This window comes from Papilio polytes, unplaced genomic scaffold (genome assembly GCF_000836215.1).
Source record: "Papilio polytes unplaced genomic scaffold, Ppol_1.0 DF820622.1, whole genome shotgun sequence".
Taxonomy (NCBI): Eukaryota; Metazoa; Arthropoda; class Insecta; order Lepidoptera; family Papilionidae; genus Papilio; species Papilio polytes.
Window position 1 is genome coordinate 1,034,891 of NW_013528582.1, and position 27,779 is coordinate 1,062,669.

Here is a 27,779-nt window from a genome sequence, read left to right on the forward strand (position 1 = left end):
ACATCAGCGTTTGAAATATTTTATTTTTATATGAGCATTTGTTTTAGCTGATTTGACTAGAAATTATACAAACACGGTAATCCTGAACGACAAACTTTTGTCAACTGCAACTCGCAGATAACGCGGCTCTCGCTCGACTTGCCGCACTGCAATATACAGTTTTGTAACAAATTCTTTATAAATGTAAGTACAGATTGTATAAACTCTTTTTCTTTAATTTGGTATAACCTTTATTTTAATTGACATTAGTCCTTTGTAGAATTTCTACATTTCCATCTGATGATTAAACCGTTGCAAAGTTTAAATTCTGAATGACACAGTTGTCGGTATGGGTAAATGTTTAGGGTACTCATAAACAAAGTCTAAATAAATCAGTCTGCATCTGAAGCTTGTCGTTTTATTACGTGTTCCCGCCCTTCAACATGGCGCAGTCGGCAGGATACTTGTTTTAAAGTTCAGTATGGTTTAGTTTAAAAGTTTAAAGTAATAGTGCGAAATATACAAGATATATGAACGTTACACAATAAATATTACATTAACATATAAAATCTTCAGAAAATAACAATAGTACTAACTGTTATAAATGCATAGAACTTCTTGTGAATTCTACAGCTGTCCTCTCCGTGTGCGCCATTTCTCGAGAACATACGGAGGATGTGAGCAATTAAAATATATGCTTTACTGTCCCCAGTTCCCAGTACCCAGTTCCCACTGGCTCGCAGCCACTAATTGCGGCGAGACAATTTATCAGGCGGACCGCAGCGTCCTGCTGAAATTAAGAAAATTAATGCCCCCATTTTCCACTTTCACGAGTGCTTAGGAATTATTCTAATGTGGCCATCAACAACCGTTCTAGTTGTAGTTGGCTAAAGATTGTTCTTAATAGTACTAGATTTTGTGTAACTATTTATTTAATATATAATTAGGCGACGTAAAAATGACCCTAAATTTCGTCGCGCGATTTTGAGCTAAACTATTTAACTACGTCGTAGTCTTTGACTCCAAAAATCAATAAAAAAAATGGGACCCACATGCAAGCATTACCTTTCGAAAAAAAAATTTTTACCAAAATCGGTTCACTAGCGGCGGAGTTATGCCGTAACACACATAAAAAAAACATACAGACGAATTGAGTACCTCCTTCTTTTGGGAAGTCGGTCAAAAATAAATATCAACATTATCCTATGATAACCGTTGCCTTAGTCGAGGTTGCGGGAGTGCACTGGATGCGTGCGGCACAGGACCGGGCATTGTAGCAATCAATGGGGGAGGCCTACGTTCAGCAGTGGACGACCTATGGCTGATGATGATGAACCGTTGTCTTCTACTGCTATATGTTCAAAAATGTTGCCATTCATTTTGTTTAACAAAGCGTTAAATACATTGATACTAGTATCGCAAGAATTCTACGTTTATGTTAAATTTGCAAATGAAAACAAACACGTGAACGTATGAAACGGAAAGAGCGGTGTCTGAAGTAGACGTCGCGACAGCTCAATGCAATTTGCAATTCGCAAATGAGTAGGAATATTTACGTACGTTGTAATTGGTATTTCCTTAGTGTCACGATCGAGGCCATTGTAGGATTACTTAAGCAGACCCTTTGAAACTTTTGTCACCAAATCTATACTAATAAAGCGTAAACACACTTCTTTGTATGCAGGATATCAGCAATTACAGCATATTTTTAATTAATCTTTTTTTAATAAAAAAAACCCTTTACTTACGATACGCTTTAAGCCATATACTTTCACGCTTTTGCACTTTGGGTATGAATAAATTGGATTAAAATGCTCTGCGAGAAAGAAATAAAAACAAGCCAAAAGCAGCAAAGAATCAAGGTCGTCATGGTTAATTAAATTGTGCACGCATGATGCCGCAATGGAACTACCATAAAACACATACAAAGTAAATAAGTGTGGTTACTACGGGAGGAGTACTTTAAAGCAAAATGTCTCGTATTAGATCAACGAGATAAAGAATAGATTATTTTAAAACTTTATACAAATACAACATTACTGAGGTATTAATATAAAACACACAACATTAGGTTAAAAGACACATTACATCGCTGTAATAAAGAGCCCTCAAACGTGGAATCATATTAACTTCCACAACATCCTACATGATATCATAAAACGACAACATTTTGCAATGTAATCGCCAACCCGTTGTTACGACCATATTTAACTCACCCCTTTTGTGAACATTTCATATGTCGTAAATAGTTCTATTATATTATAGATGTTTTAATTTATATAGCATACCAATTTTGATTGTGATTGTGACGTTCTTACGGTGAAGGAAAACATTGTGATGAAACCTGTACATATCGGCGAAGAAATTCAAAGATATGTGTGAAGTCAACCAACTCGCAATGGGCCAGCGTGGTTGCCTACGGCCTAGTCAACCCCTATCAGGGTAAGCTCCAAGCCCCTCAGTGGAGACGTATAGAGAGCTGGTGATGATGATGATGATGATGAAGAATTGTGAACTTCGGCTTAATATCACTAATCTATTAGTAAATTTTCATCAGTTAAAAAAAATTAAGGTAATCATGCCAGTAATTGATTTAGTGTCTTAAAGTCACAATTAAATAAATAAGAGCTATATTAGCAGTAAATAGGATTTATTTTCCCATAGATAATCAGTTCAACAGCATAACTGAATCAGCTAAATCTCACCTACCCGCAAATTGCTAACAAAAACATTATTCTGTGCGCCAAATGCAAATTCGTTGCTGTCAGCGTAAACACGTGCAGCTGCGCAGCTAATTTAGTTTCGTCCGTTGTTCCGTTTGTTTAAATAACACTAATATACACGTAATAACTTATAGAAGCAATTATGTACAGAGTTTAATTAAAGTTTATAATTAAATTGTTAACGTTTTACAAAATTAATAAGAGATGGCGCACGATTATCGAAAGCTATAAACACATTACCACCTCACTATATATCCCTACTAAGCTGGCTCGGAGCTTAACCCAAATTAGGCTTTTTTTTTCCCATGTCACCCCTGACTTCCTGATCGTCAGAGACCTTGTCGGTCCATTTATTTGTTTACGTTTTACAATTTACATTACATTTTCTTAAGTTTAGATTACATTTAATTTCCTACGTAATTGGTGACCTTGATTTTAGTTGTGGTGGCGCTTCACTCTTTTTATGAAAATTAGGTAAGGTACGTGGCGGGATTCCAACCCGAGATATGTATTACGAGTCACATGCTTAAACCACTAAGCTAGCGACCGAATAATCATTTATCAAAGCTAAAAAAGTATGCAGAAACCTGATGATGAAAACTGGAACATAGTATAACAAAGGAATGATAACAGCTATAGATATGAAGAAAATGTAACATATTTTGTACAATACAATACAGCTCGTTCAAACTGTCGTTAAATTTTACTTCAGACATCGTCTCACATCCCGCGCCGGTAATCTGGCGCGCTTCGTTAAACTGAGATTAAGAAATAATGAGACTCTCGTGCGGTTTGAACCGGTTCCGAGCGGTTTATCTAGAAGAAATAAAAGAGCACAGCCTTTTGTTTATTATTAATTTAATTTATAAGCTGGAGCATTTTATATGAACAAAACAGTCCGAAAAAAGTGAAATTTTTTAACACAAGTAGTGTGAAACTTTTCTTAAACTACCCACCTTTTTTATGAAAATTGCATTGCAAAAGATTATTTAGTATTCGAATAAAGGTATATCTCAGGTCAAAAGTCTGTTGTTTTAAATACGTAAATTTATTACGACATATTCACACGTAATTCTCAGAGAGGATGCGTGCCCAAATGGGCTACGATAGCCATTGCAAAAACCACCACACCGCGGGAACGCGGAGATGAATGGCGTGTGTTTCCAGCTTCATTTATTGCAATAGTCGTGAGCCTATATCGTTACTACGCATTGATAGCAAAAAAAACCGCTTACTTATACAAATTTGATACTAACTAACAATAAAATTGCTTTATGAATCGTTTTTGTTAATACCGTGATCAAGGTTTCGCCAATCATCGGACAGCGCCATGTTTAAAAAAATATTTAAAAAAAAACCAGATCATAAATTGAAACAACAAAGTATTTACTGTAATCTAAATAACTTACAAGGGAAGTCTTATCTACAATTACTGCACGCAGAGGTTTTTAAGCGCGATTTACGTTAAAACTGTTTAGAAAGCATCTACGAAGAACTTTAAGTTTCGCTTGCAATGATAAAATACGGCTTCTGGCTCAGTAAAGGCTTGAAATATCTTCTGGCTCAAGTAAAGGTCTGACATTCAAGTTTGACTGATAAAGTTCTTTCTGTGAGGAATGACAGTGCAGATTTATCCCGATAGGAATCCACGTACCGCTCTAGTATTGGCGTGATTTTTGTTTGTTTACTAGTGCTGTCAACTTTAGTAATTTAAAGTAATAATTCTACATTATTAGCCTGTTAGGCAGCGCATTTTAGTTAACTATTAATAACAGACGCGGTAGATGCGGTTGTAAATGGAGGTTATTTACTCGTATGTAAACTCCGACAGTATAATGAGGCGGCGGCGGCACAACTTACTATTAGACCATCTACGCTATAAAACCAACACGTCCTATGTGTCCTTCTCAATTTCCATTAGCTATCTTCCGATGACCTCAAGCGCTAACCTTCAACAGCAGACACACTGCCCTTCCCGCACAATTCCCCGCTGGTCCCTCGACCGACCAAACCGATGAGAAATTTCTACCACCCACTTGTGCGGGAGAATAAAAAAATATCGGGCTACCTACAAATGTTTGACACCACAAATGTGTTGTTACATAAAAATTTTATCTGGCACTGTTTTGAGCTAAATATCCACAACTCGAAAAACACGACATAAACCCAAGAAACGGCCACTTTTATAAGCAAAGGTTACCTTTATCAATCATGTCTCGCTGTTGCAACTATATGAATTATTAAAAAAAGTTTCTTAAGTAAAAAGGTAACAAAAAAAAATAATTGACATTGAAAATTCTTCTTTGAGGTTAAATGTCAAAAAAGTCTTAGTATGTCAAAAATCAAATGACATTGTGAATGTAAGAATAAATTTCGGAAAATAATATGAGCCAAGGTTACAGTGAAATAGAAATTTTTAACAATATCTACCATGTTAACTTGGGTAAGACAAAATTATCATGATTATAAGTAGTAAAAAAAATGTAAAACGTCCCATTCAATATTTTATATCTTCTCTTCTGACTCCATTTCTTTGGTCCAATCTCTTGTTACAGGATCAGTTGCTACGTGGGGAATGGTGGGTCTATATGATTATAGTAATTGTAATATACGTTTCTATATTGCTGCTGAACTATGCTGTAATGAAATATAATGGTAATTTTTTTTTATAAAAAAAATTATTTATCTGTTTAGCGACCTCCTACAAGATTCGGCTTACTTGTGCCTCTTGCGAGATCAGTTTGAACCCGACTGAGAAAGCAATAAACACTTTTACAGACGCAAAAATCGAAGAAAGAATAAGAAGAATGGCAGAAAAAGATGCAGATACTATACAAGCTGAATATGAAGCGAGATTGGAAGAAGCCGTTAGAGTTCGACACGAAATACAACGAGGGCGACCGTTTATTGTTGTGGATGAAATGGACAAACCTGTGATACTACGTTCACTGTATCCTGATATGAGAGATACATTTCTTTCCACCCGTTCAAACCCTCATCCTCTTACTCCATTGAACAAAAAATTACATGTTTCCGTTACACCCGTGAAGACCGATCACGATACACATAGGCAATGTAAAGGGGTAATTATACCTATTCAAACTTTTAATGACATGCAGATCGAAGATGAAGTAAAGCAATTCTTGTCAGATATCTTAAAGAAAATTAAGGATTGAAAGTGTTTTATTATTGTAAACTGTGTAAAATAAACTTATGAATACCTTTTGAAAAATGAAAATGAAATGAAAATATCTATTAAACCAAAAAGATTGTACAAAACAAATAACTTTGACAATACCTTAAAATTATACATAACAGGAAGATAAAAATAGTCGTTATTTTAAGTTATTCTAGCTTAGCTTATCTGGTGATGGCCACACTAGGCAATGCCTGTATCGTGGCCACCGGAATTCACAGATACAATATAATCTGACCACAAAATTACATAAACCCACTCTCACGGCAGTGTTTTAGTATTTAATTATAAGTTAATCAAGTTTAAACTTTACTGTTATTAAAATGTAATTGGAAAAAAAATACCTTTTACTCTTTGGTTTTAATCCTGTATTTAGTTGTATGTACTCTTTGTCAAATGTCATTGTCAAAGTAAAAGGATATAAACAAGAACTTTTCTTACGATTTATTAGTTTTATTTGGTTCGAAAAATCAATTTAAACCTTACATCATGAAATTGAATTGCTAAAAGTTTTGTATCGAAAGTAGTTCATGTGTTAGAATTACTATAAAATTGAATAGAAAGATGACGTCTATTATAAAGTTATACTGCCTCTCCGGAGCCGGAGACGAATCTCCACCGTGTTATGTGCTGCAAGTAGATGAATTTAAGTTCCTCTTGGATTGCGGCTGGGATGAAAAGTTTGATATGGATTTTATAAAAGAATTAAAAAGGTTAGTATTTGAGGTTATGTTTTTGTATATTTTCAGTAAAACATCTGATAAAATTTGTAATCCTACGGTTCACTAGCAATTGTTTGAGAAAAACAAATAAATATACACTCACTGCCATGTTAACAACTAAGCTAGTATTAAACTAGCGTATATTTCCCAAAATATTTGTAAAATTTTGTTTAATTAGTACTCTCAATGCATTATTATGTTTACAAATATTTCAGACATGTCAATAGTATAGATGCTGTACTGCTATCACATTCGGATCCTCTCCATCTTGGTGCATTACCATATGCAGTGGGACAGTTGGGACTGACCTGTCCCATTTATGCAACACTCCCGGTGTACAAGATGGGACAGATGTTCATGTACGATCTATACCAGGCTCACAGGAATGTGTCAGACTTTGATCTCTTCACCCTCGATGATGTTGATGCTGCTTTCGATAGAATTACACAGTTAAAATACAATCAAAGTGTTGACATGAAAGGTATCGTTTTCCATATTATTTTGATTATTTTACATACTTAAAAATACTAGAAATAAAAATAAAAAGATCCAATTTTTAAGATCATCTTAAACATACTTAAAATACTGAAATATTTCACCCTAACCCTTCTTGACTATTACTTTTACTGTATTCTTGTATACAACATTAACCATAGCCAAAAGTAAATATTTATCTTTTGACCCAATAGACTATAACATTAGGCATTAATGTATTTTTCAGGCAAAGGCCATGGCTTAAGGATTACACCGATTCCCGCCGGACATTCCCTTGGTGGCACAGTCTGGAGGATAGTAGCTCCTGGTGAAGAGGATATTGTGTATGCACCTGACTTCAATCATAAGAAAGAACGGCATCTCAATGGCTGTGAGATAGAGAAGATCATGCGACCATCGTTACTCCTACTCGGAGCAGCAAATGCAGATTATGTACAGCAGAGAAGAAGATTGCGAGATGAGAAATTAATGAGTATATATTTTTATCATACTAATAATGAATGCGAAAGTTTGGATGGATGCATGGATGTTTGTTAGAGTTTGTAGTCTACGGCTGAACTGATTTCATTCAAATTTTGTGTAGATGGAGAGGCTACTTACTTTTGTTTTTTTAATTCGACTCGGACAGAGTCACGGGCAAAAGCTAGTAATAAACTATTTACTATTTTAAAACATTATCTTATTCAATACATACACCATGTTCTGTTCTCATTTCCATGTTTCTTATTTCTTTCTTATTATTAGCAATCAAGACTCATTTATATATTTCAGCGACCATTCTTAGTACTCTTCGGGGTGGTGGCTCAGTGCTGGTCTGTACGGACACCGCAGGCCGGGTTCTAGAGCTTGCCCACATGCTGGACCAGTTATGGCGCAACAAGGACTCGGGGCTGGTGGCATATTCCCTTCTCCTCCTCTCTAATGTCAGTTATAATGTGCTGGAGTTTGCTAAATCACAGGTAGGAATTGTTAAAACGTTATTTTATGTACTTAAAGAAGTTCCCGGTCTCTAACTCTTCAATTTAACAGATAGAATGGATGAGCGATAAATTGACTCGTGCGTTCGAAGGCGCTCGTAGCAACCCCTTCGCCCTCCGCCATCTGCAGCTTTGTCACTCAGTGGCCGAGGTCACCAGGACTCCAGGGCCTAAGGTGGTGCTCGCCTCCTTCCCCGACCTAGAGGCAGGCTTCGCACGAGACCTCTTCTTGCAATGGGCTTCTAATAATTTGAACTCAATTGTACTAACAGCCAGGTATGACACATTTTAGTTACCACTTTAAGGAATATTTTGAAAACTTTCTAGTCGATAACTAAGTAACTTTTAGACTGCTAGAACCACAAAGAAAAACCATTCTTGTAAAGTAAATTTTCATACGAGTATATTTTTTTTTATAGATCTAATCTAAACCATTAGCTAGCAACGCCCGCGCCGTTAACTTATTGCTATTGGTTACTTAGTTTGTTATACTATTTTCAGGACATCTCCAGGTACCTTAGCTCGGGATCTGATAGACAAGGGTGGAGATAGGACCATCGAGCTGACGGTGAAGAAGCGCGTGCGGCTGGAAGGTGCGGAACTGGAGGACTTCCTGCAGCAGCAGCGGATGAAGATTAACAATATTGATAAGTGAGTTTAGTTGTTTTAATAATCACTTAGAAACTACGCTTACCGTTCTTTTAATTTTAAATCTACTCTAGTATCCTATTTATTCTGATTCCTGCTATCAAAACCTCTGTCCAGGTCTTACAGACTTTTTTTATTCCTTAAGTCGCTTTAAACATTTTGAAGTAAACAGAGTGTGTAGTAGTGAAGTAAAAAAAACTATAACTTTAAACTGTCGTGGTTTTTACACTTATAATGTTCATAAGATACGGGTTTCTTACCACGATTGGGTTGTTTTAGCTCGCCTTCGTGGTAAGAAACAACCCAATCGTGGTAAGAAACTCGTATCTTAGAAACATTATAATAGTAAAAAAACTAAAATGTGCAACTAATACACTCTATTATACTAACTTAAGTCCGTACTCTTCAAAACCCTCTTACTCTTTTGTTCCATTTGAATAAAATCTTTATATCTTTGTTTTTTTTTTCAGAGAGGACGTTGGCGGCATTTCGTCCGACTCGGAGTCCGAAGGTGAATTAGAGATGTGCGTGGTGACAGGCAGACATGACATGCCTGTGCGACACGACACGCGCCCCACCGGCTGCTTCAAGACCAACAAGCGGCACCATGCCATGTACCCCTTTCACGAGGAACGCACACGCGCTGACGACTACGGAGAGATTATACGGGTATACTGCGTTTCGAAGCTATACTGCGTTTCCCGATTATAATTGTCGTTATACTGCGTTTCGAAGTTTTTTACTGCGTTTCCCGATTATAAATGTTCACACTGCGTTTACTAGTTATACACCTTCAGATTAAATAGTCGGTACACCGTGTTTCGTATTTATGCGATATGAAAGCTGTGTTTCGGTTATGTAATTTAGAGTCGAACCGTTACATTATCCAGTAAAATATGTAAATATAATTTCTCCTTTCTTTCAACTATAAAGTGCGTTTCGAAATTATATGTAAAGAGTTTGGAAGTTATGCAAAAACATTTATGATTTTTATGTTTACAGCCGGAAGACTACAGACTGGCGGAGATAGTGGATGCGGAGGGGGAGATCAGAGACGTGCCGCCCGCGCCGCCGCAGAAACAGGAACCTGATGGTACACTCAGTTATAAACCACTAGCTTTTAAAAATATCAAACAAAACTTTGTAAGAATGAAAACGCACAAGGCGTCCTTACAAAACTTTATTTTATTGTTTACATTCCTTAAAACTTTCATTGGCAAATATCTAAATGAAATACCGTGACAATCTTGCTTCTTTGCTGCTTTTGGCTCGTAGTTGTTGAAAAAATTAAATATGTCATGCCACAACAGGACAAACCCATTTTTTTCGCCCCTTAAATAGCTTGATATATTGAATTTAAATAGCGTGTAAATATATAGCCTACTAGCTATAGCCCGCGACTCTATCTGTGCCATATTTCATCGAGATTCGTTTAGCTGTTTTGGCTACAAATTCTAACAAACATCTATCCATCCAAACTTTCGCATTTATAATATTAGTAAGTAAGGAAATAACCGTAATTCAAAAATGTGCTGTGATTTGCTGACTTCTTAATCAAAGTGTGTTTATGATTCATTTTATTTGCATAGATATAAATTTTCAGAAAGACTGGACCTATTAAGACTGGTATAATCACACTTTTTATTCTTTTTTATTGTTTCAGAGGAAATGATAGAGATCCCCAGTAAATGTGTGAGCGGTGTCCGCGCGGTGGCGGTGCGCGCCGCCGTGCAGTACGTGGAGCTGGAGGGCCGCTGCGACGGCGACTCGCTGCTGCGACTGGTCGCACACGCCAAGCCGCGCGCGATCGTCGCCCTGCGCGCGCGCCCGCACGCCGCGCACACGCTCGCGTACGTCGCAACAAGAGATACAAAAATATATACAGGAAACACACTTCACACTTCACACTTCACTTCTCACTACTATCTGGTGTCTGATTTAAACACTGAGAAGCGTCTCCACGTGACAAAGCCCGCTCATCTTTGCATTGTAGGGACGGCTCGTTCCGTGTAATACTACAACCACACAGAAAACAGGCGTGAAGTAGAAGCAATTCCGCGTTTCGTCTGATGAGTGTGGTGCCGGTGCCTTAATTTAGTCCCTTTCCCTTTTCACCCTTTTCTTGAGAGGAAAGGATGGGAAGGAAAAGTGGATTTGACGGTGGAGGAGACGCATAGGAAGGGTAAATGTCCTCTTTTTGTGCGTCTCTTCTGTAAATTGAAAGTAGACAAGGCATCTGCAATTGTAGATGTTTATGGGCAGCGGTCACTTTCCATTTCGGTGGATTCAGGTGGACGCTTGCTCGTTTGCCACCTTATATTATAAAAATAACGCCAAATAAGACACCGTACAAAGAAGTTACCGGTGTATAAATGCTGTTCCCTGTATCTTTGGTTGAAATACACTTTTTTTTAGTTCTCCAAAAAGGCGAAACCTACACCTAGCATGTCATTCAATCTATCGATAGTCCAATCGCTTAATCGATATTAATATGGAAATTTAATGATTCGTTCCAGAGCTAAAATCGTTAAATCCATACAAATAATAAAATTGAAGGGAAAATTTCGCGCTAACAAAAGTTTGAGGATCGCTAATTAAATACAGGTTTCAATTGACCGATTATCACATGAAATACGTTAGTTAACTATTTCTATGTATATATTTTGCAGTAAACATTGTGAGAGTGAAGGAATAGAGAAAGTGTTCACACCTAACAAAGGCGATACAATCGACGCTACCACCGAGTCTCATATTTACCAGGTTTGTTGAGAAAATATCCTCGTCTTTACAGATGTTTTAGCTGCCGACCCCTCTAGAGACGAAAAATGTAAAATAAAAATATAAACTCATTCATAGTAAGGTGTTAACAACCCCTAAAAACCAAAAATAACTCAAAAACCAATTCTTATTCTCTTTGAACTGAAAAAAAAAAGAATTTTTACGACTAGCTCCTTGATTATCGGCCCCACTTCATCATAGACCTTCCTTACCTTTGACTACCTCCCCTCTTAAATCATCAGCTTGCCATCCTTAGATCATCACCTTGTCCTTCTTATATTATCAGCGTGTCCCCCTAAAACATCACCATGTCCCCCTTAGATCAACTTGTCCCCGTTAGATCAGCTTGTCCCCCTTAAATCCGCTTGTCCCCCTTAAATCCGATTGTCCCCCTTAGATCAGCTCGTCCCCTTAGATAAAGTGCGGGTGACAGTAGTATGTAACGTGTGGTGTGGTGGCGCAGGTGAAGCTGACGGACGCGCTGGTGAGCGGGCTGGCGTGGCGCAGCGCGGGCGACGCGGAGCTGGCCTGGCTCTCCGCCGTCGTGGCGCCGCGCACGCGCACTACTGACGCAGGCACAGGTTACTATGATATTTACATTGTAATTAATTAACAAATGTCTACGGAAGATATGTGGCCAAAAACAAAGTAGTTTTACCTCCTCCTCATGGTTTTACAGGAATATGCGGATCAATGTCATCAATCTAAGAAATATTGATATAGACAGAGTTACTTTTACCTTATTTTTCTCAAGATGCCATAAAACAGTATAAAAGACATGTAAATAACAAGTGATTATTTTAAATTAACCATTTTACTGATATTTGCATTGAAATATGACGTCACAATATATCGCTGCTGTACATATATCGTGGCACATATTCTAATTACATGACACGCTAAGACGGAAGACGTATGACGTCATATGGCAGGATAACATTGCTATAAATTTTTGAACTCAGAGGGTTCTCCGGAGGAGGAGGAGATGATGTCGCTGGAGCGCGCGCGGTGCGGCGCGGCGCACGGCGCGGCCTTCATCAACTCGCTGCGGCTGTCGGAGCTGCGCGCCGCGCTCGCCCGCGCCGGCCTGCCCGCAGAGTTCAGCGGCGGCGCGCTCGAGTGCTGCAGCGGCACCGTCGCCATACGCCGGGTACACACCACACACTACACATTGTACACAGTACACAGTACACAGTACACACTACACATTGTACACAGTACACTCTGCATATTGTACACAGTACACGCTACATATTGTACACAGTACACACTACACATTGTGCACAGTACACTCTGCATATTGTACACAGTACACGCTACATATTGTACACAGTACACAGTACACACTACACATTGTACACAGTACACTCTACATATTGTACACAGTACACGCTACATATTGTACACTGTACACACCATACTGTACTTTATTAGACTGGCAAACTAACATCATTTTCTGTCATAAGATCTCATTTTTTTAAGTTGTTGTTTGTAATTATCTTGATTGAGTTTGGAGACATGATTTTTTTTAATTACCTCCACAGCGACTAAACGGATCTCGTAAAAAAATAAATATACCTTAGAACATAGGCTAGTATATTTTTATTTCGCGCTGAAGAGTCTCTGTATTTTTCAGTTGGAGAATGGCCGCGTGGCGCTGGAGGGAGTGCTGTCGGAGGAGTACTATAAAGTGCGGGAGTTGTTGTACGAACAGTTCGCTATCGTCTAGCATACACTGAACACCGGTTATAAGTTAATTTTTAAATATAATTTGTATATAGACTTTAAGGCAATAAAGATATTTGAATTAAAATGTGTTTACTTGAACCTTGAACCCATTCATTTGGTATCTGGATGAAATCTTTGAAAGATAATATAAAGCGTAAACATACATGCATTATTGTGACGTAGGATATCAGCAATCGCAACATATTTTAATAAAAAGCCCTACTTACGACACGACGTATAGCTGTAATGATGATTAATTGTATTATATTGTTTTATACTTTAACACACACGAATAACACGTGGTAACACGAATGGATAAGATACGAAATGAGTATATTAGAGGAAGTTTGAGAGTAGCCCCGTAGTAGAGAAGGTAAGGAGTAAAAAATAAGCATGTTATGAGGAGGGAAGAATCGCATGTTACAAGAACATTAGTTATGAGTGTGGAAGGGTACATCGGTAGAGGTAGACCTAGAAAGAGATGGATGGATTGTGTAAAAGGTGACATGATCAAAAAGGGAGTGATGACTGAGATGACGTATGATAGAGTTATGTGGAGGACAGTTTTGACAGTGGTAGTGCCCGCTTTAACATCTTAGCACGAATGGGTCGGCACGCCCGGTGTAATACCACGACCATACAGAAGACAGGCGTGAAATGGACGTAATTCCGTGTTTCGTCTGATGAATGTGGTGCCGGAGGCCTAATTTAAGTCCCTTTCTCTTTACCACCCTTTCTTATAAGGAGAGGTTGGGAAGAGGAAGTGGATTTGACGGTGGAGGAGATGTATAGGAAGGGGAAATATCCTCTTTATGTGCGTCTCCTCCTCCGTCGTATAAGGGTAGGCAATGCATCTGCAATTGCGGATGTCCATGGGCAGCGGTCGCTTCGCCATTTTGGCGATTCCAGGTGGCCGCTCGCTCGTTTGCCACCTTATGTTATAAAAAAAAAAGGACAAAAACCTGTTACGCCGACCCTACGGGAGTAGGATAAGGAGATGATGATGATGATACTTTATACGTTCAAATGTAAAAACCTATAATTGGCTTTACCATGACTATAATGTCATCTTTTTTTATTGTACACTATTGGTATTTTAAATTGACATAAATAAAGACAGGGTTTTGTGTGGTTTGTCCAAAATTGATCGGCTACAGGGCATATAGCGAGGATGAGTGACTGCAGAGGGACGTAGATCACGCGAGAGCCAGTAACTTAGATAGCTAGATGTCGAACGAGATTTTAAAAATATTGGCGTCAAGGGCTGGCAAGAAGCTCAAAATATACCGAAATGGAGAAATTTACTGGACCAGGCCCTGGCCCACCCCTGGCTGTAGAGCCTCTGATAAGGATATTTTAGCTTGATGATATGATTTATCCAGCCTCTAGTGTAATAGAAGAGGGTTCCGGATTCTCCGTGGAACGCACCAAAACCTGTTTAGGTGAATTTGTAAATAAAAATGCATTTTTTCCAATTTTTTTAATTTAATTCACATATCTTAAGGACCGGTCGACATTATAAATAACATTGTATAAACAAGAAGGTACGAGTTTACATTAAAATAAGACACAACGTTCAGGTTGTACAACATGTTTTGATGTTAAAACGCTACAGGGTACAAATAACTACCGCTACCGCATATCATCACAAATTTACAAACTACACTTTAATCCTTACAAACTTTAGTATAACATAGATTCTCTTTACAAATCACATATTTTTATATTTTCTTTTTGTTTCCATTTCAATTAAAATACATAACAATAGTGAAAGAAATGTAACTTCAGTTAACAATAGGAACTAACTAAACATCGATGAATTTAACCAGGATTTAATCTAAATTATTTGAATAGGAAACAAATTTTACCGCCAAAATGGTCCGCCATCTTGTAACACAACATTAACAAATATAAACACTTAACACCTAATCTGGCACATCTACGTCACACCTGAGACATTCCCAGACCGCTCTAGAATATTCCATTACACAAAAACTATAAATAAACATGAATATACTAAAAAAATAACCTAAAACGAAACGCATCTTACTGGAAAATGTAAACTTTTAGGTTACTTTTACAATAAAATATAAAATCCTGACTCACTAAAAATCGTGATAAACACACAACTTTAAGTTTCAGTTGTCATAAGTTATTTTGTTTTTTTTTAGAACCACCAGAAGTGATTTTACAAATAATATGGATTTCAATCACGAATACATATTTCTATCTCTTTCCTTTATAACAGAGTAAGAGAGATGAAAGTATATATTTGTAAAGATCAGTTCGCTCAGTGAAATATATATAAAAATTCATATAATTAATGTAACAAAGCATAAACCGACCAATAAATTTATAATTATTTACAAAATGCATAAAATTTACCTTAGGATTGTATATGTTCATATATTGGGCGATATTTCTTATAATAAAAATATTTTTATAACATATATATGTTTCAATGAGATGGTAACAGGTGAGGTATATAATACTATTCCACGTGTTAATGCTTAGCATATACTATATTCTACTGCCGTATTGCATCTCTTTCATTTTCTTCGACAAAACAGAGACAAAACGTCTTAATGTCATAATCTTGCCAGTCGTTTTTTATTGCAGATTGAATTGAGAACCTTAGTTGGTTAAAAAGATAAACAAATGTCAGTTTTAAAAAAAAATTTATATCAGATACTATTTATTTAAACTGGCAACACTGATTATTCCGTTACACGAAATCTAAGCATTTACATATTTAATAAATACATGTAGTGTTTAAATATTATTTATATAATTATTGCTCGTAAATAATACAATGAAAAATATTTAGGATGGTTTGCAAAAGTTTTGTTTTTATGATGGCAGAATGAGATCAAAAATGCATTGTGTAATTCAAATTGTAATGTTTTATAGATATAAACATATTGAATAAAATTGCATTATTTGTACAATATATTATATACTCAGTATATAAATTACAAATAGATTTATATTTCATTTTTTTACACGATATCAAAACCAACTTTAAAATAAAATTATTTGTTCCAGGAATAATAAAAATGAATCGATTTTTGACTTTTTGACCTTGAGAAGCTGTTGTTTTTTTTACGTCGAAGTGACATCTGAGCGTATGTTATGAATGGAATAAGAAGATTGACGTCAATTGTCTATTGACAACTCCGGTCGCGTTTTAGTCGCTCGAAAATGGTCGTAATTTCATTTTATTATTTTTGACCGACTTCCCAAAAGAAGGAGGTACTCAATTCGTCTGTATGTTTTTTTAGCTCAATGGTTGAATATTTTCGCGTCAATTTTTTAGAATTTAGTAGAATCGTTTAAAAAAGAAATAAAATACATGCATATTCCCTATTCACATAAGTTTACTTGTTAACTGTTTTAGACATTTAAGAGGTAGATTTTCATTGAGGCAGTAATCTTGTTTCTTGATAAATAACATTTATTTCGTTGTAAAAATAATTTATTTTCTATTGCATATGTCGACAGTTCATAAAATTTAAAAATGTCTTACAAATTTATAATATTTTGTAATGTTTTATAAACAATTATACTTTGTCTTATCACTAAGATTTATTATCGAGGTATTTTCAAGTGATACGATATAACGGGAAGTAAAAACTACATATTTTTAATATAATACAAAAATAGTAACAAGTTTTGTACTAGGTCCGTCCATTTTGTACATTTACGGCGCGGGGACGCGACGGGAATTCCAAATACCAAAAAAAACTATTAAATATGACTTAAAAAAAATTGTTGAAAAAAACTACAACCGCTTTCGGAAAAAATAACATAAATGTACTCATATAATGAAATTAAAATAAAAAAAATAGACATTGTTATAAAAAATATCAAACACAAAGCGATAATTATCGATCATTTTAAAACATAACCTAAAATTAAACGTCAATTCAAATACCGAACTCCGCTTCCCGCCACTTCACAGCCACATTACCACAGACTAAATATCCATATAAATATATAATACACAAACACTCACAACTCGAAACTTCGGGAAACGTTAAATGCATAAAAATTACTAAAATGATATGTTTTTATGAAAAAAAAAGTCGCGGCCCCGCCTGCCACCCGGTGCTTAACCCAAAGCGAAACTTATTTACAATAAAAAAGCTACGGGTAGATAAAAAAATGAGTACACTAATTGCTACAGATTATAATAAGTTTCGAGCAAGCATTTGAAGAACAAATCGACACAACCTTGTTCAAACTTGTTTGTCCGTAACTTCGTCTAGTCACATAACTTGTGATCCCGTGTCAGTGACCAGTGTAAGCTGAGCCCTGCGCGCGTCGACCCGCCTACCGCAGACAGGCCTCCAGCATCTCGACGAATAGTTTGTTCATATGCGTGCGGCGGTCGCGGTGCACGCCGGCCCAGAAGCGGCGCACGGCCACGTCCGCGTGCCGCAGCGCCGGCAGCGACAGCAGCAGCTGCTGCAGCGCCGTGTTCGCGTTGTATGGCCTGCGTACAAATTTATGTTATAGACTTCAATTACCTTTCATTTTATTTGTTAAATACCAAATGCTTGAGTTGAATTTTTCATAGTTTAAACAAAAGCAAAGTGTTGTAGTAGTACACATATGTGTGCGTAATCATACACATTTTTACACGAGTTTGTATTGCTTATAAGTAATTGTGCGTATACGTGCGTTGTTTGTACGTATACGTGCGTTGTTTGTACGTATACGTGCGTTGTTTGTACGTATACGTGCGTTGTTTGTACGTATACGTGCGTTGTTTGTGCGTATACGTACGATATTTTGCATATACGTGGAGCGCTTGTTCGTAGTGTGTGTTACCTGAGCGCGTTGACGGCGTCGTTAAGCGCAGCGAGTATAGCATCTCGGAAGCGCCTCTGCGCGGCGTGCTCGTCGAGACGCGCCTCCGAGTTGGCGAGGACCAGCGCCTTCAGCAGGTAGCACTCCTCGCGCTGCGCCCCCAGCCGCTCCAGCCGCCGCGCCACGCCGCTGATCTAAACAAACCAGGCGATAGTGTTAATACAAATTGTTGAAGTTACAGTATTGAGGTACACTTGTATAGATAGATTTAAAAAGTTAAAAATTTAATTTATTTCAAAAGTATAACAATCTACACTGTCCTGTCATACACTATCTATTTCTTCTCAATCGCTTTGCGAATATACCATCACCCCCACGCTAGGGTATGCCCGTGTTTTGAGGGTTTTATAACCTAGAAGTGAGTGGTGATAGAACGGATGATACTTACTTGGAGGTCGAAAACCCAGTACGACCCTGATGAATAGGATAATGTGATGAACTTATTTACAATAATGATGAGGTGATGAGGTGATGAGGTGATGAGGTGATGAAGTGATGAGGTGATGCGGTGTGTATGGTGTACCTGCAGGTAGAGGTCGAGTGCGCCGATGTCGCGCGCGGTGTGTTCGTCCAGCACGAGGTCGTGTGCGAAGCGCAGGCGCAGGGGGGCGGGGGCGGGGGCGGGCGCGGGGGAGGCGGGCACGGCGGCGGCGGGGGCGGGCAGCGAGCGGTACGCCACCATCAAGCTCAGCATCTCCGCCCACGTGCTCTGCAGCAGCCGCATCTGACACACATCATTTATTTAATACATGAAACACTTTTTTTATATAACATAGGTAGCTAACGAGCAAGCGGCCACCTGAATCCGAAATAGAAAGCGACCACTGCCCATAGACATCCGCAATTGCAGATGCGTTGCCTAGTCTTAATTGACGGAGGAGGAGACTCACATAAAGAGGACATTTCCCCTTCCAATGCGTCTCCTCCACCCTTAAATCCACTTTTTCTTCCCATACTTTCCTCTTAAGAAAAGGGTGGAAAGGGAAAGGGATTAAAATTAGACCCCCAGCGCCACACTCATCAAACGAAACATGGAATTGCTTCCACTTCACGCCTGTTTTCTGTGTAGTCGTGGTATTACACCGAGCGAGCCGGCCCTACAGTGCGAAGATGTTAAAACGGGCTTTACCACTGTCAAAACTCACAGCCTAAACTAATCTAAGTAACTATAAACTGACTGAAAGCCAATAAAAAGTTTTCGCTTATAAAACTTATAACAGAGACAAACGACAGGTACTACTGCTAAGTACAATATGACAATATAAATACAATATATACAGATCCGAAATATCAATATAAAGTTTTAATACTGTTAGGAATAAAATTAGTACTGTGCTATAGAATTGGCGCAACTCTAGATTATCGGTATAAACGTCACGTCCCTAGCTGACAGCTGTCAATGTCACTAGAAGTATGGATAGATTGGCGCGCAACCTGAGTCCTGACGAGAAGTGTTGCTCTGAGTTTAAAGCGACAGTGTCAATTAAATAAGTTGTCTATAAATACAAAGTATATTACAAATTGATGTCTATGGGACGGCGACGCTTTGTCGGCGAAGTTACCTCGTTTGCCACCTAGTATGCCACCAATAAAAAGGTACAAAAAAACGTGCAAATGGTTGATACCTGATCATTAAGCTGTAGCTCTGTGAAGCCGGGTATCTGTTTAGCCCAGCCGATGACGCCGACCAGCTCGCGGTCGTACAGGTCTGCCAGCAGGGCCAGCGTGCGCGCCGCGGGCTCCGTCACGCCCGCCGGCGCCGCGCCGCAGCTCAGCAGCTCTGGCTCGTACGACGACAGCGCCTCTAGGATCTAGAAATCATTATACCGTAAAACTATTCCAATCGAATGGTACTAACAAGAGAATATTAGACAGTAATCGAGAAATTAAAGCATGAATTCTGAGACCATTACGAAAAATACTTCGCGGCAGTTTCGTGTTACAAAAGCGTTCATAGAGGGGGTTGCTTAGTCCGTAAAGGACAAAGACATTTAAGAAACATCTAGACTAGAGGTAAGGAAATACATTTTTTCACCGGTAACTTCTTAGAATGGTACTATGTAAGTTGTCAAATATAGTACGCCATCTCATGTCCTTGTGACACATTTTACAAAATTATAACAAGCATCTTTTGTTAATAAATAAACAGTATCAAAAAACATTAAAATGTTTTAGTGACATCTATTGGCAATTAATTTAAATACATTGATACGTGGTTTTGAAGTCCTATCGTCAATAGACAGCGTTAGTGGATCATGAGAAAAAAATGTCTTAACTCAAATGAAGTATCAAGTATATTTCCTCTGTATAGCTTCGAATCTCTTTGGTCATGGAACTCATGTTAGGTTAGTTGTACGAGGAGTACGGATTAGTGTGAAAGAGGGGCGTGTAGTGTGGTGGAGGGGGCTGTAGTGTGGTGGAGGGGGCTGTAGTGTGGTGGAGGGGGCTGTAGTGTGGTGGAGGGTGGTGTAGTGTAGTGTTACCTTGATGTCGTCGATGTGCGGCTTGTGCGCGGGCGGCGGCAGGTCGGGCGCGCGGCGGTACTTCTGGCGGCCGCCGCGCACGCGGTCGAGGCGCACGCCCTCGCGCAGCATGCCCGTGCTCAGACACTTGCGGAAGCGGCACGCCTGGCACGCCTTGCGCCGCCGCTTGTTGATCTCGCACTCGTTAGACGCCGGGCACGTGTAGTCTATGTTCCCCTGGTAATTTAACATCTGTGAATTCACGAAGCCCCTTTATTTGATGACTAGGTTCCCGTGCGGCTTCATCCACGTGATTCAGTATTAGAGGTCTATTTTTTCCAATTTATTCACCCCTAAATTAAATAGCGTAAAAAAGCCTATAACAAGTAGTACGTTATAGACTTTTTATTAAAAAAATGTTTTTTTTTTTAATTAAAATTTAGTAAAAGAATATGCTGTGATTGCTGACATCTATACTAATATTATAAAGAGGAAAGATTTGTACTTTTGTATGTATTGAAATAACTCAAAAACTACTAGACCAATTTCAAAAATTCTTCCACCGTTAGAAAGGTAATTTATCAGTAAGTAAATTAGGCTACGTTTTTTTTAATTTCAAATGGACAAAGTCAAGAATAACAGCTATCTTACGACAAAGAATGTGTGTTTGCTTTATTATAGTATAGAAGTATATGATAGATGACGTATCCACATACATTAGCCATTGCACAATTATCTACCTAGCTAGTTTTATATTGTTATTATCTTATTGGCCACTTAACTTTGATCTAAATAGACATCAATATTTTTATTAAATTTGGAGTTCGCATGGCCTCATTATGGAAGACGCTATAACATATTAAAATGCTTCAGGATTCTGTAAATCTGCACACATTCATACAGAAGTCAACCTCAACACAATCCTAACCTGTATGGTCCGTTTAAAGAAGGCTTTACAGGCTTCGCAACTTGCAACACCGTAGTGGAAGCCTGACGCGACGTCGCCACATACAAGACAGAAGCGTCGAGGTGAGTCTTCGTCGCGGGCAGCCGCAGCGGCGGTGGTCGACGAGCAGTGCTGCTGTTCAGGACTCGCGTTGCCCCCCGCCCCGCTCTCAGGTGACACGCAGAATTTCACCTCCTCCTTCGGCTCGAGTTCCAACTGTTGGATGGTGGAAAACTGTAATTTAGTTACATATTACATTACATCTATTTGCAAATCTTACACGTATTATAAATGCGAAATTTCGGTTGGAGACATGTTTGTTAGATTTTGTAGCCTAAACTGGAGGAATCTCGAAGAAATTTGGAATAGGTGTAGAGGATAGTCTGGAAGAACACATGATTTTTTTTAATCCACGCAAATGGAGTCGCGAGCGAAAGTAATGTATAAATATAATTTTCATGTATTTCATTAACCGTCAATTAGTCTAAAAAATTACAAATACCGTGCCATAGCCATGAATATTATCAAATCCAATTTGTATTCAAAGTGTAGGTATTCAGTTACAATGTAGGTCAACACATATAACATGTAAGTATAACGTAATCCAGGATAAAGACTGTTAACTATAAACTAACATAAACACGAGTAAAGCAGCGGATTATAACAATACTTAGTAGCATCGTAGCATAATGCTACGTGCTACGCAACAAAATAAGCCTACGATATTATTGCTACAAGACATTTGAAATTAAGTAATTTCAATACATATGTACTTTGTAAGGTTATATGCTCTTTTTATGTACAACGTGCAATGATAACTTCATTTATCATAGTAACTAGAGCATTTTTCTTGTCTACAAATCTTTATGGACAGTATCCTGTAATCTTCATACAAGGAACTATTTTCGGAACGAAATACGTTTAAAAATTCACTAGACAAGTTGTTTTTATCTATCTTAATATTGAAAGAGAAATCTTTTCTATTAAATAATAAAACAATCATCTTCATCCTTCTTATCTTACTCCGGTAGGGTCGGCACAACAGGTTTTTGTCCTCCACATAACTCTCATGCGTCATATCAGTCATTACTCTCTTTCTGATCATGTCACCTTTCACCCAATCCATCCATCTCTTTCTACATCTACTAAATAATAAAACAAATGATATGTATTAAAGAATTCCTCTATATAGAGGAATTCTTTAATACATATCATATACATTTATATAAATGCAGACAACTTACAGATCGATAAACAAATTTTAGTGACGGACTTACACGCATTCACTGCAATCTCCGTAAATTAATTACGCACGAAATTGCATAGTTTTATTATACCTATTTTAACTACCGCTTTACTCGCGACTTAGAAATTAATAACTTAGAAGAAATAATGTTAAAACAGCTACAATTACTTATATTGCATGTGATAACAATACTTTTAAGTAGTAATACCGGAAGTGTCATAGAAAAATGCTAATAAAAACAATAAGACATATTCTAGCAAAGAAAACTTCACTTTAAACTCACTAATATAATCAAAATATTTTTTTAAATAACACATACAGACTTCTAGGATGTCCGCAACATAACTGAGTCCTAAATCCGGTGCACTAGTGTGTTCTTGTAACCTAGTTATTGATTTTCAGAGATAGACGCTGCAACTGCATCCGTACGTGTCGCGCAGTTTGTATCCGGGCACGGTGTCAGATGGATCACCACCCTGTTCTTGACCCACAAAAGAACACTGGTTCTTTTGTAGTTACTCGTGAAACACTTGACCAGCGACAACCGTTTTAAGTAGAGACTCCCGTTATAGGAAACTGATAACATTCGGAAAGGTTGTGAGATATAAACCATAGAGGCATTATCTTTGGCTAGTTCGAAAGTGACATTATTTTACCTGAGGCGCGTGCACCATATGCCCGCTACGATGCAGCGGGTGGTCTGTGTGTGGGTCGGGCGAGTACTGGGGCGGCGGCTCGGCCTCCTGCTTGACGCGGCGCAGCATCGGCTCCCCCCCCGCCGCGGACATCATCTGCACCTGCAAACGTGAGTGCTCTACATTCTAATGGTTGAAGCAAATTGAACTCTATTGCTTATTACATAAGGTTAAATATTAGGGCGTCATTAAAATATTCTTTAAAACAAATGAATGTAGCACAATGTAGTAGAATTTATAATTTTTTTCTTAATCTTACAATGTACTAAATGTTCAAATGGTTGTGACCTATTTGTTAGAAGGTTCGAATCCCAGAAAATTTTACGTACAAATGGAACTGTAAAATTTAAATAAGCCTAATAACCGCGGACAGATTAAATCCACAAAAACACGGTCATAAGTAATAAACCAATTACATTTCAAGCGCGACAGACATTCAAATATCATTACAATAAATCTATGAAAACGTACAAATACAAAATAATCCGTTTACATTTTGTAGTTCACTATGTTAAGCTGCGGTTTCCACTGCGAGAAACGTTTGTACAGAAACAAATTGTCATCCCTCTCTAACACTTTGAAAAAAATAGCATAACAAACAATTCAAGGATTTTGACAGTGGAAACCCAAAGCGAGACAAAATTCGTGTTATTTATTTTATCTATTGAAATTATGTGGAACATAAAACATTTTGTAAATCCTTGTATAAGGACGTCATGTCTACTATTGAACATAGATGGCGCTATTTTCAACTTACGCTATTAAGTTTGTTTAAACAAAACAAATCGATTAAAACTGAATAACACTAAATTGGATAAAATAAACTAGAATATTAGTATTTAAAAACAATATTTACATCGCTACCAAAAAATAATATTAATATTCCAAAATAGCAAAAACTAAAGTTAAAGAAATAAATTAATTTGAACAAACAAGTTTTAATTTCGTGAAATACAATGGCTAGACAGTGGCTAAGTTATAATCTTGTTTTTCAAGACCGCGTGACCTACATTACTGAGCAATGTCTTATCTAATAACTGGAGTGTAGGTACTATAGTTATAGCCTAACCTAGAACATACATATACTGGTACTTAGGCTTCTCTATTATATCAATTTCTTATCAAAGGAGTTAATTCCATACTTTTCCGCAGAATGGCGACGGTTTTTACTTTCATATTTTTGATTATGCTAATATTATACATGCGAATATTTAGATGGATGGATGTTTGTTAGAGTTTGTAGCCTAAACGGCTGAACGGATTTCGTTGAAATTTGGTATAGATCTAATGGATAGTCTGGAAGAACACATAAGCTACTTTTGTTTTTTAATCCACGCAGAGAGTCGCGGGCGAAAGCTAGTTTTGCCTAAAGCATAGAAAACTACATTCCAAATGCGTATCGTAATTCAAGTTTCGATGTTTAAATGTCAAAATTAAAATATTACATTGAAGATGTTTTGATATTAATGCATTCGCGATAAGTGAAGATATACTTAACAACGATGAAAAACAAAAAAGTGCATGTTTATCTACGATATCTGCATGTTTCAAGGATGCGGGTTCAATGCCCCCTTGACATTGGCCCGGCTTTCCGATAAAATGTGTCGTGACGCAATTCAACCGACTTTTTGTATAGAACTATAAGTGAATTATAAACGATTCATATGCAAATTCAAATGGCAAATAATAGTATTATTACATATTGTTTTTAGAATTCTTTTTTTTTTATTACGGATACTTTTAGCGACTAAACGAATAGCACCATGCTCTGACTTAACATTTCATTTTTTCATTTCTTTTCATTTCATTTTATTGTTCACATTTGTCAAATTATCAATAGCCGATGTCAAAATGATATTGGCAGCAACTTATAGTCTCTTTCCCACATTAGGGTTTTCATCCAAAATATTTACCCCCTAAGTTTAATGGCATGAAAATATATAGCCTAAAGCATGACGTAAGTGTAGGGCTTTTTATTTAAAAAAATAATTATTCAAAAATATGTTGTAATTGCTGACATCTTAGGCAACAAAGTGTGTGTTTACGCTTTATTATAATAGTATTGATAAAATGTTATAAAAAAGTAAGAAAACAGCTTCTTTTATTTGGGAATAACGCTGTATGGAAATAGGTCAAGTAGTTTTTGAGTTCATTCACAAACACATATCTTCTTAAAACATTAATGCAGATAAGTTTTTTTTTAGTAGTGAGTCTAAAATAACAACGGTCTTTATAAGCCATCAAGCTTTTTCCGGATTAACAATTTCGTCAAAATTGCAGATCTCTGCTATGTAACATTATACAGTTTAACAAATCTTACATAAAAACTATCAACTATATGAAGTAACATAAAAACAATTAGTAAATTAAATAATAAAATCTACTTTTTAAAACATAAAATGCTTCACAATGGAATAATATAACGTAATCTTGCCGAAACATCTAGACTTCAAGGCCGCCGAAAAACACGTCGCCATGTTGGCGCCAAAACATAAACATAACTGAATTAAATGTATAGTGTACAGTAATACAGCGATAGCGAACTTATACGAAGTCTTTTGTGAGCCTACGACAACGCAAACGGTGTTAGGCGCGCGTGTAATTTCCTAAACGGATAGCTATCAAGGCTGCCCGAAATACGACGCCATCTTGTTTCTTAGCGTCTGCTATTTCTCAGTTCAATCGAAAGTGATTTGATAAATTAGGTCGTGAAATTTGGCTAGAACTGTATTTGAATTTAGAACTTATTAACTTAATATTTGAGATATGATTGTGGATGAGTTTCGAAGAACGAAAATTTTACTGTTCGTTAAATTAATTTGAAAAATACTCTATGAGATCTACGATTGCTACGGTAGTATTACTGCTTCTACAAATATTTGATGGTCTTAAAACTTATACGGTTTTGTTAATAATTTTTTACTACATTAATTACTTCAAAAAGCTTTACCTGAGGTCCTACGCCAACACAAATGTTAATGCGCTTGCGTGAAATTCGGTAAGCGGATACCGATCAAGGCCAATATAAAACGACGCCATTTTGGTAGATGGAATCTAAGTTTTACAATATAAACACCATTGATTCGTCTGTAAATATGTACTGTATGGTTGTCTCAAGGTTATCTCTACCGCGCATAGCAACAACTGTATTCAGTATTGAGTTTACATAAGGAGTAACGTTTCATATGTTAGTTTAATATTAATCACTAGCTTTTGCCCTCGACTTCGTCCACGCGGACTTAAAATCCGTTAAAGACATATTTGGATAGTACAAACATTCATCCATCCATTCGCATTAATAATAGTAAAATAGAGTAGTTAAGTATGAAAAAATAAATTTAATTAAAATGAAAATTAAAAGCGATTTGTTATCTAATATGTCAAGAAATGGCAATTTATCTATCAGTAAATATTATACGTTCGTAATACAAATAAGGTAATATTTTCGTGGCTATGTGGTCCGTATGTCACATTAGTGTAGTGAAGCGACACGGGCGGGGCCTACCCTAACTTTAGCACAGTTGTGCGCCGCGACCGCGCCGCCGTGTTGCCGAATTGCCATTATCTACGAGGCCCGAAGGTGAAGTCACGGGCACACGGTCGACGACCCGCTAGCGAGTGATTATTATGAATTTATACCTATTCCGCGCAAACTCGTGTGTTTACACGAATTTTATCGCATCAAGGTCTTCTTTTTACATTTCTTAAAATATTTTATTACTAGCTTCGGACGAACAGAGATTGTAAACAAAGTCACATTCAATTAGTTTGAAAATCTATCTTATACATGTATGTGAAGTCGATACATAACACATTAATTAGCGATATCGATAATTAAACGTTACTTTAGGTAACGTTTTACCATGATAATTCGTGACACCGTTTTCGTAACTTCATCGATAAAATTTGTATCACATTTGTACCCACCGGTGGCGTTAAATACACCAACCAATCTCATACTGATTTTGTCGACATTACGAATACAGTCTCGCAACAGTCTAAGTATTCGTAATAGGCTCCCAGTTTACTTTAGTTATTCAAAGAACTGACGCAAAAATTAGATGACACATTGATATGGAAAATTATCTAAAAATACGCGAAATCGTATAACAATATAAAGAAACACGACCTACCCAAAATAACGTAGGTTAGGGACAGATTAGATAAACGTATCTAAATTTAAGTTTTGAAAAGTATTTGTACAGAATGGAATTAACACTGTAGTTTTATATTCATGATTGTTTTGAATACATTTTTGAGGTTATCAAAAAGCAAACGTCATGGAAAAAAATAACTTTATAAATTGAATTGA

The 27,779-nt window shown here is 37.2% G+C and overlaps 3 protein-coding genes across 14 annotated transcripts in view; 2 read left to right on the top strand and 1 right to left on the bottom strand.

Moving 5' to 3' along the window:
* The first annotated feature begins 5,026 nt into the window (after positions 1-5,026).
* LOC106110457 lies at positions 5,027-5,928 on the top strand. 3 transcript variants are annotated; one of them, XM_013292287.1, is made up of 3 exons: positions 5,028-5,145; positions 5,258-5,357; positions 5,481-5,928. In XM_013292287.1, exons 1-3 carry the CDS (start codon positions 5,134-5,136, stop codon positions 5,876-5,878), a joined length of 510 nt encoding a protein of 169 aa, XP_013147741.1. In that variant the 5' UTR covers positions 5,028-5,133; the 3' UTR covers positions 5,879-5,928. The 3 variants fall into 3 exon arrangements, with proteins under 3 accessions (XP_013147738.1, XP_013147742.1, XP_013147741.1); XM_013292284.1 differs by lacking the exon at positions 5,258-5,357 and having other exon boundaries at positions 5,027-5,145; positions 5,397-5,928; XM_013292288.1 differs by lacking the exon at positions 5,258-5,357 and having other exon boundaries at positions 5,027-5,145.
* Positions 5,929-6,291: 363 nt separating this feature from the next.
* LOC106110507 (probable cleavage and polyadenylation specificity factor subunit 2) lies at positions 6,292-13,331 on the top strand. The gene is made up of 13 exons (XM_013292365.1): positions 6,292-6,611; positions 6,836-7,101; positions 7,342-7,587; positions 7,887-8,074; positions 8,145-8,368; positions 8,594-8,743; positions 9,211-9,409; positions 9,743-9,833; positions 10,404-10,590; positions 11,410-11,500; positions 11,982-12,099; positions 12,481-12,668; positions 13,155-13,331. The coding sequence occupies exons 1-13, from the start codon at positions 6,463-6,465 to the stop codon at positions 13,245-13,247; spliced, it is 2,190 nt and encodes a 729-aa protein (XP_013147819.1). The 5' UTR covers positions 6,292-6,462; the 3' UTR covers positions 13,248-13,331.
* Positions 13,332-17,086: 3,755 nt separating this feature from the next.
* The window catches only part of LOC106110460 (steroid hormone receptor ERR1-like), a 32,322-nt gene continuing 21,629 nt past the window's right edge, over positions 17,087-27,779 (bottom strand). For 5 of the 10 annotated variants that reach the window (XM_013292300.1, XM_013292298.1, XM_013292296.1 and 2 more), the window contains 7 exons: positions 23,429-23,569; positions 21,509-21,760; positions 20,602-20,832; positions 19,744-19,929; positions 18,642-18,842; positions 18,080-18,252; positions 17,087-17,741 (listed from right to left, as the gene is read on the bottom strand). In XM_013292300.1, coding sequence (XP_013147754.1) covers positions 17,579-17,741; positions 18,080-18,252; positions 18,642-18,842; positions 19,744-19,929; positions 20,602-20,832; positions 21,509-21,760; positions 23,429-23,569 — 1,347 coding nt within the window. In that variant the 3' untranslated portion in view covers positions 17,087-17,578. The remainder of the gene's footprint in view (positions 17,742-18,079; positions 18,253-18,641; positions 18,843-19,743; positions 19,930-20,601; positions 20,833-21,508; positions 21,761-23,428; positions 23,570-27,779) is intronic. The other 5 variants (XM_013292297.1, XM_013292294.1, XM_013292291.1 and 2 more) reach the window with 3 other exon arrangements.